The 16,930-nt window shown below is 44.9% G+C and overlaps 1 protein-coding gene across 1 annotated transcript in view; it reads left to right on the plus strand.

The window, feature by feature from the left end:
- Nucleotides 1-16,930, plus strand: part of ADAMTS20 (ADAM metallopeptidase with thrombospondin type 1 motif 20) — a 180,898-nt gene that overhangs the window by 161,283 nt on the left and 2,685 nt on the right. Inside the window, exons 31-38 of the mRNA XM_019543950.1 lie at nucleotides 1,024-1,194; nucleotides 9,108-9,308; nucleotides 9,439-9,568; nucleotides 9,710-9,804; nucleotides 9,901-9,995; nucleotides 10,346-10,479; nucleotides 11,920-12,011; nucleotides 16,057-16,161. Of these exons, the coding sequence (XP_019399495.1) occupies nucleotides 1,024-1,194; nucleotides 9,108-9,308; nucleotides 9,439-9,568; nucleotides 9,710-9,804; nucleotides 9,901-9,995; nucleotides 10,346-10,479; nucleotides 11,920-12,011; nucleotides 16,057-16,161 (1,023 nt within the window). The remainder of the gene's footprint in view (nucleotides 1-1,023; nucleotides 1,195-9,107; nucleotides 9,309-9,438; nucleotides 9,569-9,709; nucleotides 9,805-9,900; nucleotides 9,996-10,345; nucleotides 10,480-11,919; nucleotides 12,012-16,056; nucleotides 16,162-16,930) is intronic.

Raw genomic sequence — 16,930 nt, forward strand, 5'->3', positions numbered from 1 at the left:
GGTTATAAATGTGATATGCTAGATAGAAGTTGTAGAACTTCTATTCACAGTTCAGAAATGCTTAGAACACTGATTGCTTTTAACAGGAAATACATATACTTGAAGAGTGAATGTGGATTTTCCTTTCACACCAAACAGTTCTATTTTCTGTCTAGGTATTCAGAGCTCTCTATTACAAGGAGAAATGCTTTTATATTACTGGCTATTCCTGATAATATATTCCATATGTTTGTTACTATTTGTTTGAAGTTCTATTGTTTAAATTCTTGCCCTGCCCATTCTTTCACGATCCTGGAATACTATACTGTATCTCCTGTGGAAATGGTGGATCTGAATGTGCTTGCTCATATGTATTCTACTCTGGGGATACTTACACGTTTGTGTTTGAGATTGGATTTTTCTGACCAGCAGTGTGCATTGGGCTGTCTCTGTCTGTGGTGCACTTCTACACAATTTTTATTAAAGTAGCATTTAGTCAGTTCATCAAGATTTCTTAATAACCTCATGTTTTCAATATATTTTTTCTAAAGACTAAGTTATCTGCTCCATGTTGCAGTATTTAATTGCATGCCTCCCAAATAAAAAAAAAAATCTTGTTTTCGGAAGGCAGAATGAAGACAAGATTTTGCTTTTAACCAAACTGTTCAGAATCAGTCTCCTTGATCGAGGTATACACCCCAGTTTTCAATGGCTAATTTTCAGGGGACAAGATGAATGTGGTATGTAAATAAATATGTTAATTGAAATGCTTTTTGCTTCCTGTTCTTTTACACAACATAGTCATTTTCACTCACCCATTATTCTGGTCTGACATTTTGTCATTTTGAAGTTTTAGCTGACTTTTTTCAGTGTAGTGCTCGTATCTGGACTTTGCAAACAAAATTAATTGTCTGGAGTCCAGACATATTCCATGCTGATATACAGAACAAACATCACTAAAAAATTCTGTTTCAAGGTTTTATTTCATAAATAGATTTGCTCTAGAAACAGTTCAAATGGACAATGTGTTTTTGTTCTACTCAGTGCTCAACATCATGTAGAAAAAAAGAAACACGTCGGAAGGTCAAGTGTGTGGATGAAAACAAAATGGAAGTGAATGAAAGTTTCTGTGATCCTATCACAAAGCCTCCATCAGCCAAGAAATGTTCGTTTTCTCCCTGTAATTATATTGTGATTACTGGAGAGTTATCACAGGTAAATGAATTGTATTGCTATCAGAATTTTTATCTCACTTCATTCATCAAAATGTATTATACCAGTATAAAGAATACATTGTGTATAAAAAGGTGGCATTTTAGTTCAAACCAGAATTATCCAAACTTTTTCCAAGTGGAACATTTATCCTGGGCATAAGTTCTTGTTGTGACTCTAGTATTGTAGCCCTGAGTGGTCATGTCCCATGACTTTTGCAAGGATTATGGGGATTAGACTTTCAGTAAGAAACTATATCTAATTTTAGTGTGAGCTGGTGCTAAAATAAGGGAGTTGCTTTTAGTAGGAGGAACATTACTGAGGAGATAATTGATGTTTGAGCTGTGTTAGAGCACTGCTGGGTGGGACTAAAGTAGCAGTAAATAAGCAACCTTCTACTGCACCTTGTACTATACTGGGTGCATGTACATGTGAAATTAATGCTCAGTGATAAACTCCAGAGCTGTTTCAACCAGTCAACTGGTCCCAGGTGCAGTGTCTATACATGTGCCTGGGACCAGCAGCACTTCGAGCCGCGGCAAAGAAGCCAAGGGCTGGCAGCATGCATGGATGGTCAGTCACAGGCTCCACGTGGTGGCAGAGGGGCTAGCTGGGACATAAGGATGCTAAAGGGTAGGGCTAGCACCTTTGTGTCCCAGCTAGACCCTGTCACTGTCTACATGTGCATTTCAGTGGAGTAAATGACTCCACCATAAGCTAGTACTGTCCCCAGTAATAATGGCAGCTAATTAATCTACTACACCCTAATACCAACACTCATGTGCTAGCTGGGTGACCAGGGAGCCTGTTACCAGGGAGCCAGTGAACAGGGACTGCAAACAAGGTAAGCAGTTTTTAGGCAGTTGCTGGGGGCAAGAGGAAGAAGGAGAGAAGCCAGGCACCAGATCCTGCCCAGGGAAGGTAAGTGATCCAGCTACCTGTGCCTTTGGTTTTTCTGAGTGTTTGTTTGGTGGGCTATGTGTGTTTGGGGCATGTACTCTGAGAAGCTGGGAGTGATTGCTGATTGTTGAGTGATTGGTGAATGATTGCTGCGTGGGCCAGACTTCCCCAGTCGACCAGGGTGCCATGAACAGGGACTGCAAACAAGGTAAGCAGGCCAGTTCCTAGGACAGTTAATGGGTAGTAGTTAATGGGTAGTTAATGGGTAATAGCATAGTCTATTACCATACAATGGTGGGGATGTGTCCTACCCCACGGCTTCCTGTCTTGGCCCCAGCTCATGCTCCATCCCCATCTCCACCTCACACCACTGAGGCCTCCACCCAGATGGAGCCCACGGTTCTGGCCTCCACCCAGACAGAGCCTATGGGTTCAGGCTTTGGGGGCTGCCTGGCACGACTGCCAGCATCTGGGAATGAGAGCAAGGGCACCCCTGTTTGTGGGGTATGCTCCCTAGTGAAGTCTCTAGAGTGCCAGTTGAAGGAGCTCCAGGCAGAGGTGAGTAGGCTTCCCACCATCAGGGCCCACAAGCAGGAGATTGATGATCACTACCAGGCCCTTCACCTGAAGAACATAGAGGCAAGAGCACACAAGCCCATTAGCCAACAAGGAGACCGACCTAGAATCCCATTCTGGAGTTGCCTGGAAGATGGTCATCTCTGGACCCAAAGCATGCAGCACCAAGGTTACTCCTCCCCTGGAACTGAGAAACAGGTATGCACTTCTCACAGTGCCAGCAGAGTCATCCATAGAAGCACCAGCTGTGGAGGAAGGAAGGCAGCCAGCCCCCACAAAGAAGAGAAACAAGGTCATTGTGGTGCACAGCTCCCTCCTGAGGGGAACTGAGGGAGTGATCTGCCACCCCAACCCTCTAATCTGTTACATCTTCTGCTTCCCAGGGGCTTGCATCTGGGATGTAGCTGAAAGGACCCCAAAATTTGTCTGGCCCTCCAAGCACTACCCCATGCTCCTCATCTATGTGGGCATCAATGACATGGCCAGGAACAATCCTAGCCGGGTCATGAGAGACTACAGGGCTCTGGGGGCTGTGGTCAAGGGGTCAGAAGTGCAGGTAGTTTTCTCCTCAGTCCTCCTGGATGTAGGTCATAGGTACAGGAGGGATAGATACATAGAAGAAGTAAACAGAAGACTATGGTGTTGGTGCTATTGTGAGGGCTTCAGTTTCTTCAACTATGGCAAACACCTCTGGGACTTCACCCTGTTGGGAAGGGGTGGCATCCACCTCATGCCAGAGAGGAAGAAGCTTTTCTCAGCTAGAATGGTGGACCTCCTGGGTAGGGCTTTAAACTGAGATTGCCGGGGGATGGGCCATCAACCACTAGCACAAGTCTGAAAATGACAACCTCAAAACCAGCATCCCAGGGTACGATAGGAAGCTTTCTCTGACACCAGGCAATGGACAGGTTATTCCACAGCTCACCCAAAAGCCTATAGCCTAGAGCAGGCTTAGTTCCCTGTAGTCACCCTGTAACACCAGAAGTATGGGAAACAAGCAGGAGGAACTGGCCCTCCTACTAACCAACAACCAATACAATTTCATAGGGATCATAGAGAGCTGGTGGGACTGCACCTATGGTTGGACCACAGGCATATGGTTGGACCACAGGCATGATCCCTCTATATAGGAGGGATCATGTTGGGTAGAAGGGCAGTGGAGTTGCTCTCTATGTGAAGGAACATTACATCTGCCTAGAAGTGAAGATCAGAAACAAAGGAAGGCAACTTGAGACCCTCTGGGTCAAGATACAGGGAGAACATGGGGAAGGGGATTTGACCATAGGAGTTCATTACAAACTTTCAAACCAAGAGGAACAGCTCAACCAGGAATTCTCTGGAGAACTGACTGTATGCTCTCAGAGCATGATTGTCATAGGTGACTTCAACTATCCAGACATCTCATGGACTGGAGCACTTGGCTAGATCCAGTCACTCACAAAGCTTTCTCACTTGAGTTGAGGAGCTCTGACAAGAAGTCTACAGGCCAATCCAGGGCAAGGCACTCCTAGACTTGATTCTAGCCAAAGGAGACAATCTAGTGAGCGACCTGAGGATCAAAGGGAAACTGGGTGACAGTAACCATGAGATGATTACTTTCTCCATCCACTGTAAGTCAGGGAAATTGGCTAGTAAAGTAGAAATCCTTGATTTTAGGAAAGCCGACTTCTGCCAACTTAGGAGATTGGTTGATGTGGCCCTGCAGGAGCATTGTCCGATGAGGAAGGGGGTACAAGAAGAGTGGTCATTCCTCAAGAACATGATCCTAAAAGCTCAAAGAAAATCCATTCCCTTTCATAAAAAAGGCAGCAAAAGGGCTGGGAGACCCCCTTGACTCAACAGGGAAGTCATGGACATCGTGAAATTAAAAAGGGAAGCCTACATAGGATGGAAGTTAGAAATAACTACTAAAGAGGAGTACTCAGCAGCAGCCTGCACCTATAGGGAGCAGATCAGGACAGCAAAAGCACAAACTGAATACAGATTGACAACCAGAATCAAGGACAACAAAAAGTCCTTCTTTAGATATATATGAAGTTGGAGAAAAAATAAGGGAAGCATATGATGAATGAAATGGGATGGCTGATAACCAACACTCAAGGCAAAACCAAACTCCTGAATGAATACTTCACATTGGTATTCCACCAGTCCAAGGGTTTTAGCCTGCTTGACAAGATACAGGATTGTCATGGTGGGGGTGACCCCCCCCCCCACCATTGTTGGCATAGATATTGTGGGAGAGCACTACAAAGGCTAAATATCTAGAAGTCAGCAGGACCAGATGAACTACACTGGAGGCTGCTAGAAGAACGGGCTGATGTCATTGCATGACCATTGACAAAGTTATTTGAAGACTTGTGGCACTTGTGAGAGAAGAGTGGAAGAAGGCCAATGCGGTGCCTATTTTTAAGAAAGGGAGGAAGGAGGACCAGGACAACTACTGGCCAATCAGTTTGAGCCCAATCCCTGGTAAAATCCTGGAGAAAATTATCAAAGAATCCATTACAGACAGGCTAATAGAAGGCAGTATTCTGAAGAATAGCCAACATGGCTTCATTACAGGCAGATCATGCCAGACCAACCTAATTTCCTTCTATGATCAGGTTACTCGCCACTTGAGTGGGGGAAATGAGGTTGATATCATATACCTGACTTCAGAAAGGTCTTTGACTTGGTCTCTCTTGAAGTCCCCATGAAAAAATTGGAAAAATGTAGCCTCAACTACTTTACGGTCCATGGTAAGACCCAAAAAGTATTGATTAATGGAATTGAGTCATCATGGCAGAAGGTAACCAGTGGCATCCCTCAGGGTTTGGTACCTGGACCAGTGCTTTCCAACGTGTTCATTAATGATTTAGATTTGGTTATTAAAAGTGAACTAGCAAAGTTTGCTGATGACATCAAACAATGGAGGAGCATGGTCATGCTTGAAGACAGGCTGGCAATATAGGCCCAACTGGACATGCTTTTGATGTGGGTGAACCTCAACCTGATATCATTTAATATGGAGAAATGTAAAGTGCTCCATCTGGGGAGAAATAATTCACAGCACACTTACAAGCTTGACAGTGCTACACTTGCTAGAACCTCTTCTGAATGAGACCTGGGTGTCGTGATAGACAACAAAATGAACATGAGTAACCAATGCGATGCTGTTGCTGGCAGAGCTAATCAAACACTACCAAGGAACCTCAAGCAAGGTTAAGGATGTCATCATCCCACTCTAGTTGGCCTTGGTAAGACTGCAGCTGGAGTTCTGCATCCAGTTCTGGGTGCCACACTTCAGGAAGGATGTGGAGAAACTTGGGAGATTCCAAAGGAGGGCCACACAGATGATTAGAGATCTAGAAACCAGGTCATATGAGAAGAGGCTAAAAGACATGGGACTGTTCAGCCTGGAGAAGGGAAGAGTCAGAGGGGACTTGATGGCAACCTATAAGTATATCAAAGGCATACATCAGGGCCTGGGGGAGCATGTGTTCACCAAGGCCCCCCCAGGGAAGGCTAATAAATAATGGGCACAAGCTGATTAAAGATTGCTTCCGGCTAGATGCAAGGAAAAACTTCTTTACAAATCAAATACTGAGAGTTTGGAACAGGCTTCCCCCAGAGGTGGTACTCACCCTGGTGATCTTCAAAAAGCCTCTTGATGGCCATCTTGCAAAGGAGGGCTGGACCCAATAATATGTAGGTCCCTTCCAGCCCTTAAGAACTATGTAGATAATGACACTTTACTTTGAACCTGATTAGTCAACTCCACAGTAAAGCACATGTGTAGATGTACCCACTGGGAACTGATTAAGCCTGGGGTGGGAATGCAAGAAATGAAGGTTACAAAGTAGGGGTGCACTGATAAAGATTTTTTTGACAATGCTAATAGCTGATTATTAACCAGCCATAGTGGTTGATACTGATCTGATAACCAATTTACAGGTATGCAGCTGGGCAGCGTAGAGAGCAGCACACTGCAGGCAAGTCTGTGGAGGAGAAGGGGCATGAGGGAAAGAAGAGATGTGGAGGGGGCAGATCGAGGCCCTCACAGTGAAGGAGGAAGTGGAGCAGGGGCTGGGGCTGAGGGTGCTGCCCAGCCAGGGTGGTGAATGGGACCTGGGGCTTGGGCATGGAGCAGGACAGAGCCATGGGTGGCTCATCCAGGGGCTCAGTGTCCTGGTGCTTAAAAATGGCTGCAAAGGTGCTTGAACTAAAGCTCATTAAACAAGCTTTAGTTCAAGTGCTGCCACCACTGTTTTTAAGTGTGGAGACACTTTTAAGCAGGGCAGAGCTGAGCTAAGTAAGGGTGGATGTGGGCTGCCCACTATGGGCTCAGGGCTCTCTGTTCTGCTGCCTTTGGCCTGAGAGCCCCATGCCAACCACACATCCGCTGCCTGCCCAGCCAGTGACAGATTAAGATTTACTGGGGCCTGGGGCAAAAAGAAAAATTGCAGGCTTCTCACCAGAACAGGGCAGGTTCCCTCTGTGACCACCAGGAGGCAGTGGCTGGGTCCACCCAGCCTTCTTGACACGTCTGGGTTGAGCCAGGGGGCATGAGCACTTCTGAGGTGAAGGCAGCCGCATCCCCAACCCAGCCCAACGTCTTCACACAGTGGGTCTCACACAGCTGGGTCTGCGATCCCCCAGCACTGCAGGACAGGTTGGGGCTGGGGCTAGGGACATGGGCTCTGTGCCACCCCTCCGCCGGCCTCAGCAGGGGAGGGCTCTCACTTCCCATCCTGTCCCAGCAGCGCTGGTGCTGGAAGCGACCCACAGGTGATGGAGAGTAGAAGTGAGGCCTCCCATGGGGCCTCCTGGCAACAGGTATCCCTGAGAAGTTACCACCACCCACATGGAGCCCCATGCCCACCCCTAGCCTCTGGCTCTGGCCCAGCTGGAGGGGAGGAGGACTGCGCTGCCTACCCCAGGTACCCCTGGCCAGGATGCCTGCCTGAGCTGTGCTGCCCCTGGTACCCCAGGGGGCACCTGATTGGCAGGGACCCCTGGGCCCAAGCCCCTCAGGCCCGTGCATTAATCTGGCCCTGCATCTGGCAGGGGGGCACAACTCATTGCCCCCACTGCTGTCAGGTAGGCAGCCAGCAGACAAACAACTGGTGAAAAGCTCCTGAGGGAAATGCATCAGAGTGGAGAGCCCCAATCCCACAGCAGGCAGCCCACATCTGCCACATGCACAAATCTAGGGGGCATATGCCCCCCATGCCTCCCCTTGGGGTTGCATGCAGTAACAGGGACCCAACCCCCATACTCCCTGGATGAACCGCCCACAGCTCCATCCCACTCCTGGCCCCAGGGCCCATTCACTACCCTGGCTGGGCAGTGCCCCCAGCCCAAGCTCCTTCCCCTGCCCCACTCCCTCCTTCACTATGGGGGCGTTGATCTGTTTGCTCCCCAATGCCCCTTCCCCTCCACACACTTACCTGCGTGGAGCTGCTCTACCTAATCATGTACAGCCATGTACATGCACGCAGTGTCTGGGGGCCACAGCCAGAAGGCATAATTAATTACATTTATTGGTGAATACTATCAGCTACACCAACAAAAAGAAAGCCAATAGGTGATAATGTAAATTTCCCTTTTATCGGTGCTAATCCCATATGCAACTGATACATTGGTGCACCTCTATTAAAAAGTCCATTCCACTAGTTCCTTACCACCTTTATATAGCACTTCTCTGGAGCAGGCTGAAGTAGATAAAGTGAATGAGTAATATGACATATGAGAATGATATATCATCAGCAGAAAGCTCTTTCTTTCTCCCCTCTAGATGGCTCCTACTTCTTTGCAGGTGCTGAAGCATTTCACAGATTTTTACCATTATCCACTGGCAATTCCCTGATTACCCATCTGAAGAATGTGACTAATAGTTAGGGAACAATGGTTTGGTCTTTACCACCAGTGTTGTTTATGCACTCTTCTATATTCATATTTTATCTATCTTATATTTTAGCTTTTTTATTGTAAGACAGCCTGAACCTTTTCTGGGGAGAGTGGCATATAAAATCAAATAACCAAATAATAAATTCCTTTTTTAAATAGCAAGGAACCTCTCCTGGAGCTTAGTTCAAAGCCCAAAAGTTAATGTGCTCTTCCCCTGGTTCCATCCAAACCTGAACTGTGAGAGAGTAACAACAGATGCTCTCTCTTAGGAACCAGTGTGGGCTTTGCTGTCAGGAAGTGGCTATATGGGAATGGGAGGTGGCATAGCTCCCACAAGGGGTCCAGAGATCCTGTATGCATAGCTAACATTGAGCTTCTCTTCTGTACTCTGCTTGATCACTACTAGGCTCTGTTAGATGGCATATCTGGGAGTATGGGCTACTACACTGTATACTCCCATAGAAAAGAGGGTCAGGTTTGACTTTCCATTAGTGAATAGAAATATTCTCTCATAAAATACATATATTTTTGTCTGTGGGGTCTTATTTCAGTGTTCGCCCAGCTGTGCACTTGATTACCAGCAGAGGATCACATATTGTGTTGGAATCCATGCTATTCAGAATAATCGTGCCTTTGGTCTTCGACCTGTAGCATATCGAGAATGCCCAGTAATACCTTCCCATCACATTTATAAATGTGATGTCAGGGGATGTTCACACACAGCTACTTGGAAAGTGGGGAAATGGAGCAAGGTGAGTGTTAATGTGCAAGCTAAGCCACCATAGCTTCCTCAAAAACAAAATTCATCAGAACAAATTTACAGATATTAATTTTAATGATTATTTTCTTATGAAATAACTTTTGGTTGTTATCTGTGTATAGTGCTCAGTGTTTTGTGGAGCGGGGATAAAAGAAAGAAGAGTAGAATGCATGACTGAAAATGGATTATCCAGTGACTTGTGTCTTTCACGTTTAAAACCAGCATCAAGGAAAATCTGTCATGCAAAAGAATGTAAGAGACTAGATGCTCTCTTTGATTGTTTTTATAGACAAAAACCTATAATTATTTTTGAAGCACAATGATTTGCCAAGTAATTGCTATAATGCGACTCTGCCAACAAAATGTTGATATGGTTTGTTCACTCATTTTAAGGTGAGACTCTCATCAGCTGCAAAGAAATCCAAATTAAAAAAAGACTTAAAAAAGACGGTGAATATTTACTTAACATAAAAGGAAGAATGATAAAGGTATTGCTGCTAATTTATATGATGGGATATTTGTGTGAAACAAAATTTATTTTTTATATTAAAAAAAATGCTAATATGCTGTATCTTCTTTTTGAGATATATTGTTGGGGCATGCAGTCAGAGAATCCCAGAGAATATGTAACATTGGTTAAAGGTGAAGCAGACAACTTTTCTGAAGTATATGCATACAGGTACAAAAGACTTATTTTCAAAGTTGGTGGTTTTCTGACCTTGAATTCTATGTCCATTCCTCGAAAATAAAAGGGGCTTTTCTTTGGGAGAACACAGTCCTGGAAATGTAGTCATAGTAATATCATTAGAAATTTATATGCGCCTGCAGTAACTGAGCATACCAATATTTTATGATTTCAATAGAAGAGACACTGGATTATTCTAAGACTGCAGTTGGCCCAAAGTAGATGGAAGTCTTACTGTTCAGCAGTTGTATGATATTCTGTTGGTAAAATATAATGATCTGATTGTTTATCAACCTGGTACTACATATTAGAAGTAGACTACAAACTAATGTATTCTCTTCTAGGTTACAAAATCCATATGAGTGCCCTTTCAATGGCAGCAGAAGGCAGGATTGTGAGTGCAGAAATGACTACCTTGCAGCTGGCTACACTGTTTTTAGCAAAATAAGAGTTGACATAATCTCTTTGCAAATTAAAAGTAAGTATTTATGTATTATTATAGTAATATAATGATATAAGAAGCCTCTTTCACAGTTTGAAATGGTAGTAACTACTGTAAATGCACACTTAAAAACCAATTATGCCATTTAAATACAACCCCCACGCCCTTCTAAATTTTAATGGAAATATCATACATAGCTTCAGAGGTTCAAGCCTTGAATTTTCATGGGAGTCTTACATACTCATGCATAATTTTCAAATAGTGGAAGCTATATATCTGTATTTGTCAAGAACAGAAATATCACATGGAGGTCACATGGATTTGTTTTTGTTTTTTTTAAATCCAGAAATATTGAGGGGCCTGTCAAAGCTCCTGCTTTTTAATTTTTTTCTAAATTGGTACAGAGATGGTTAGCCTCATTACCCTGAAGTCAGACTGAAGGTAAGGCAGGGTGGCCCCTTATACCTAAGTGCCAACTTTGTTTTTTGCCACTGGGTGCTTGTAGACTTCAAAAAATAAAAAAAACCACAGCACTTTACTTTTAATTCAGTGTGTTCCTGTGTCAAGCCCCACACATGCCCAGAAGAAGCAGCATTTTTCTTTTACCCGGCTCTGCAGCATCTCTAAAGTTCAGTCACTTCAGCAGGGCTTTTATCTTATAGCTGATTGAATCAGCTTTAGCTAAAAGCACCAAAAAGTCCCACTTAATTGCCCGATCTGTATAGACATTGCAGAGCCAGGTAGAAGTAACACACTGCTGCTTCCAGTAAAGTGTGTTTTTTGTTTATTTTGGTGTTTTGGGTTTTTTTGGTTTTTTTAACATCTGCAAGTGTGGTTTTGTGGGTGCTGAGCGCCTGCTAATTTTTTTTGGTGGGTGTTTAAGCTCTGGAGCATCCACAGAGTCATTGCCTATGCCCTTAGATATTGGGTGGTCTAAAGAAGCATGAGTTTTCCAAGGTTGCAACCTATTTCATCAGATGCTACAAATGGTCCATTCTTAGCATTTGACAAAGTAGGTTGTAAAATTTAATGTATTGTTCCTAGGGTGAAGATAGGTTGTTGTCTATGATAGATTCTCCTCCTCTGAACCATTTAGTCTCTAAGGCAATGGACAGGCATTACATTTGTAATGCTACACATGCTTTTTTAGCACTGCAAAAACATAAGCATACAGCTATTCAAGTGGTGAATAACAGTGAAAACATGGCAAAACCACCTCTTTTAAACAGGAACTTCTTGGCAGCGTGAAGTTTCCCAGTGCTGTGTGTAGCACCTATGCAGTTAATGCTATAGGGTATGACTCAGTCCTCCAGCATCCCAGAAGTCTTCCCCCTCCTAATCCTACCATTGTTCCAGGGAATCTATATCTGATTTGACACTACTCCATCATACTTGCCCCAGGATAAGAGACTCAAGCTCATGTGCTTCCACACTGACTTGCTTCAAAACTGAATAATTGTCATGTTTGTTTACTAGCTACAGACCTTCTTTTTGCTCAGACTATATATGGAAGAGCTGTTCCTTTTGCGACAGGTGGAGATTGCTATAGTGCTGCCAGATGCCCACAGGTATTTACTGGGGTTTTCTCCCAAAAAGTGTGCAAGAAATCATCTATTTTAATATAAATTTTAGATAGTAGATGCAGTCGTGTCTATCTGTCTGTCTGTCTCTCTCTCTCCAGCATTTGATATGAACCATATAGTCAGAGACAACCCAGGTAGGGTGTGGGGCCTGGGGCAAATCAGCCTGTGCAAGGCCCCACCCCTGGGTGCAAGGAAGCCGGCAGCAGATTCGGCAGCAGGGGAGGGGTGTGCCAAGCAGCTGGCCATGCTGGATTCAGCAGTGGATTGGGGGCAGGGGGGGACTGCTGAATGGCTGGCTCGCTGGCTGGCCGGCCAGCCGTGAAACCAGCAGCAGTGTGGAGTCACTGTGGCCTCTCCACATGTCTCTGCGGGGCCTCACAAAGTGTGGGGCCCAGGGCAGTCGCCCCAATTTGCCCACCCCCCCGGGACAGCTATGCATATAGTATATACCAACAGTGTTCCTGAAGCTTTCCTTTTCTGTGACCCCATAAGAAGTCTCTTTTCCTAGCCCTTCTCTTTCTTTCCCCTTTCTTTAGATCCCCTTTGGGGTAGAAACATCATCTCTCTCTATTTTCTCTATCATGATTTATGTGGCACAAAATATTCACTTACACAAAGAGGGGCAGAGCTGAGATGTAGATGTCAACATTAGCCAGCCACTAACTGCTTGGCAAAAAAAAAAAAAAACTTCCCAACAAGTATTTGGGATAGCCTTTATAAACTGGGGAACTCATGAATGACACCAGAAAGCACCATGAAGAAAGCAAACAGAAGTCCAGCAGTCTCAGGTGCAGAAGGGTGCCAAATATCATCCATTAGCCTCAGTAGCATAACGTAAGATGGGCAAGCAAGAAAGTGTTCTGTGAGGGGGCCACCTCACTCTCATTACGTGCTTCATGTGCACTTTCCAGCAATGGATACATTGCAGTAGCACAGGCGGTATGTGTCATGGAGTACAAGCCACTCTGGGAATGATAGTCTTGTAGAGCAGCAGTGGAGTTCACTGCTGCTGGTGGAAGGGGAGAAATGACCCTATAATCAACAATTTTTTGTCCTCCCAACATGGCCTATGGCAGCAAAAAAAAAAAAAAATGGGGTGAGTTTCCTTCCAGCAGCAGCAAACTCTGTCAGTACAGAGAATTGCAGTTCCCAGAATGCCTTTCCATGATATACATGGCTGCTGCTGCTCCTTCATGCTGCCAAAGTTGAGAAAGAACTGCTCTTGGCGCATTCTTTGCACATTATGCCTCTTAGCCTAATCACAAAAACATCCTGTGGATAGGTTCAGCATGCTAAATACTAAAAAAATTAAAAAATGCTCTATGGCTTAATCCAATACTGTTATCAGTGTGCATAACTCCATTCAATTATATCTATTTGTGCCAGTAGGAATGTGATCCATAATAATGGTTGGAAAATGAGTCAGCTAAGGACGGACATATTTTTAGATGCGAGTACACATCTATGGGAGATATACTAAAATGAATGCTCCTGGTTTCTTTCCATGGACGTGCATCACTTTCTTCACACTCAGTCTTTTGAATCCTAAACCTGAACATAATGCATGACAGACAGCAGCTCTGGCATCTGTATAAGCTATTTTCATTTATTGCTACAACATGACATCACTGCAGATGAAGTCACTTTATGAAATAAGTATAGAATAGGACTATGGAATAGGTTGATATAATTTGTATGAATTTTCTCCAGATGCTTTTCATCATAAAAGAAATGTCTTCCACTTCATTTGGTACTCAGAGTGCCACCTTCCCCATACATATCAATGTGTGTCAGCATAACAGGATCTGGGTGCTTATATGAAACTTGGACAATATACAATTGAGTTTTCATTAAAAGTTTTAAGCATCTCTGTTAATACTGGAAGCAAAGTTTGGATGGTTTGTATATATCATGAGAACAGCAAGGCAAAAACAGCCCCATCTGAATAACTATAGCACTTTGCATGGGATTTATTTTTAGTAAAACTTAAATATGAGGATCTGTGAAGTTCTGTATGTGCACACTGGCAGAAACTTAGACACAGGGAAATTTAGGATCTACTAAGTTAGATGGCACCCAAGAATCTGAGCATTGCCTTAAATGTCAGGCATAGGCTCCTAAAATGGCAAATAGTCACTGTGGAGCTAGCTCTTATTTCATGACACTTCATAGTTTCATAGTTTCTAGGGTCAGAAGGGACCTAAGCAGATCATCAAGTTCGACCCCCTGCCATGGCAGGAAAGGATGCTGGGGTCAAACGACCCTGGCTAGGTGATTGTCTAGCCTCTTTTTGAAGACCCCCAGAGGAGGGGCAAGCACCACGTCCCATGGAAGTTGGTTCCAGATCCTAGCCATCCTGACCATGAAGTAGTGCCTCTTGCTGTCCAGCCTGAATCTACTCTCAGTCAGCTTATGGCCGTTATTTCTTGTTACTCCTGGTAGTGTTTGGGGGGAGTAGGGACTCCCCCATTGCTTGCTAGTCCCCCTTGGCAAGTTTGTAGGTGGCCACCAGATCCCCTCTCAGCTTTCTCTTGTGAAGGCTGGACAGGTTCAGGTCCTGTAGCCTCTCCTCATAGGGCATACCTTGTTGCCCCCTGCTCATGCAAGTGGCCCTCCTCTGGACCCTCTTGATGCTATCCACATCCCCCCTGAAGTGCGGCATCCAGAACTAGATGCAGTACTCCAACTGCAGCCTGACCAATGTCACATAGAGTAGGAGTATCACCTTCTTGGACCTGCTCTTGATGCACCTATGGATGCATGACAAGGTGCCGTTAGCCTTCCTGACTGTGTCCCCACATTGGCGGCCCATGTTCATCTTGGAATCAATAGTGACTCCAAGATCCTTTTCTGCTGACAAAAAGGGAGTTCCACTGCCTGTAGGTATGGTGCTGGTTCTTCCTCCCCAGGTGCAACACCTTGCACTTGTCAGTATTGAAACCCATCCTATTCTCATCCTCCCACCTCTGTAACCTGTCCAGATCTCGTTGTAGCCTGTTCCTCTCTTCTAGCGTGCTTACTTGTCCCCACATCTTAGTGTCATCTGTGAACTTGTACAAGGTGCTTTTCACCCCCTCGTCCAAGTTGCCAATGAAGATATTGAACAGTGTGGGCCTAAAGACTGAGCCCTGGGGGACCCCACTGCCCATGTCACTCCAGGTCAAAAATGACCCATCCACCATCAGTCTCTGAGTGCAGCCCTTGAGCCAATTAGTGATCCATCTGACTGTGTAGGCATCGACACCACAGTTGCCTAATTTTTTAATGAGGACGTGGTAAGAGACAGTGTTGAAGGCCTTCCTAAAGTCCAGAAAGACTACATCCACCATGACACCTGTGTCCAAGGCTTTCGTGACCTGGTCGTAGAAGGCCACCAGGTTGGTCTCAGAGGACCTGCCTCTAATGAACCCATGCTGATTGCCCCTAAGCATAATCTCCCCTACTGGTCCCTTGTAGATGTGCTCCTGGATAATTTTCTCAAAGAGCTTCCCCAAGACCAAGGTAGACTAACAGGCCAATAGTTTCCTGTGTCCTCTTTCCTCCCTTTTTTGAAAATGGGGACCACATTGGCCCTTTTCCAGTCCTCTGGCTCTTCACCAGAGCACCACAAGTGCTCATAAAGTTGTGCCAGGGGTCCTGCAAAGACTTCTGCCAATTCCCTCAGCACTCTGGGATGGAGATAGTCAGGACATGCTGATTTGAACATGTCTAGTCTCTCCAGAAGTTCCCTGACTAGGTTATCACTGACCCTGGGCCTGGCTGCACCTGCCCTGGGTCAGTCCAGATTCCCAGTGGGGGAATTTCCCTGTCCCTGCTCAGAAAAATGGAAGGAAAGAATCTGTTAAAATCTGATCAATATTCCTACATAACACTGCTTTATAACTAATCCTTTTTTAAATTTACATCTTTAGTTAACTACCTTGCTTGTCCTTGTGCTGAAAAGCCCTAAGAAATATTTGTTGATTTTGTGATTTAAGTATTTTAAAATTTTTACATAAAATATGCGCTTTGTCTTCTTTTTTCTTGACAGGGACAGTTCAGCATTAATTTAGCAGGTACTGGACTGAAACTATCCAATACAGCTAGATGGATTGCTCAGGGCAATTATGCAACTGTTGATATACACAGATCCCAAGTAAGTAATATTGTACATTCTTTGTCCATAAGCCTTTCTGCTCACATAAAAAGAGAGCTGTACAGACATTTAAAAGATCTGTTGCAAAAGAGAACTGGCTCTTCTGTAAGAAGTTCAACCAGGTACTTACAAAAGAAGATTTCCCCCCTCCTGATCTAACTTGAATGCCACTTCTCTTGAGTGTGGAGGACACCCGCTATCCTAGGGGTGGACAATTATTTCAGCTGGAGGGCTGCTTCATGAGTTTTGGTGAGCTATCTAGCTCTGCAAAGGTAGCCCCTCCCCTTGACAGGTGCCCTGCCCCCGATCACCATCTTGGTACCCAGAGTCCCTACTCCTAGCCCCTACCCCCTGACCTTGTCACCAGAAGTCCCTGCCCTTGCCCTGGAAGAACTCTTTTTTGGAAGGGCGTTTGCCATCTTGGAACCATAACACCCCCCCCCCCCAACTTATATACTAAAAATCTAACATCCATGATAACATATTTTAATTTAATTTTAAAAAGATGTTTTTGTCCTGATTTGTGTGTGTTTGCATCGTGTATACAGAGGTGGTGGCATAATAGCTCAAAATAAAGTCTTACTCTTGTCTATTGTGGGAGGTGTAGAGGGGTGAGCAGGAATGGTTGGGTGGGTATGGAGTTTGTGGGGGGCTCTGGGGATGTGTGGATGTGGGTGGGTATGAGGGGCTTGTGGGGGTGTTTGTGGGGATGTGTGGGTAGGGGTTTGTTGGGTGTGTGAAGGGGAGGGTGGCTGGGGGTATGTGTGGC

This window comes from Crocodylus porosus, unplaced genomic scaffold (assembly GCF_001723895.1).
Source record: "Crocodylus porosus isolate Cpor-Errol unplaced genomic scaffold, CroPor_comp1, whole genome shotgun sequence".
NCBI classification, from domain to species: domain Eukaryota; kingdom Metazoa; phylum Chordata; order Crocodylia; family Crocodylidae; genus Crocodylus; species Crocodylus porosus.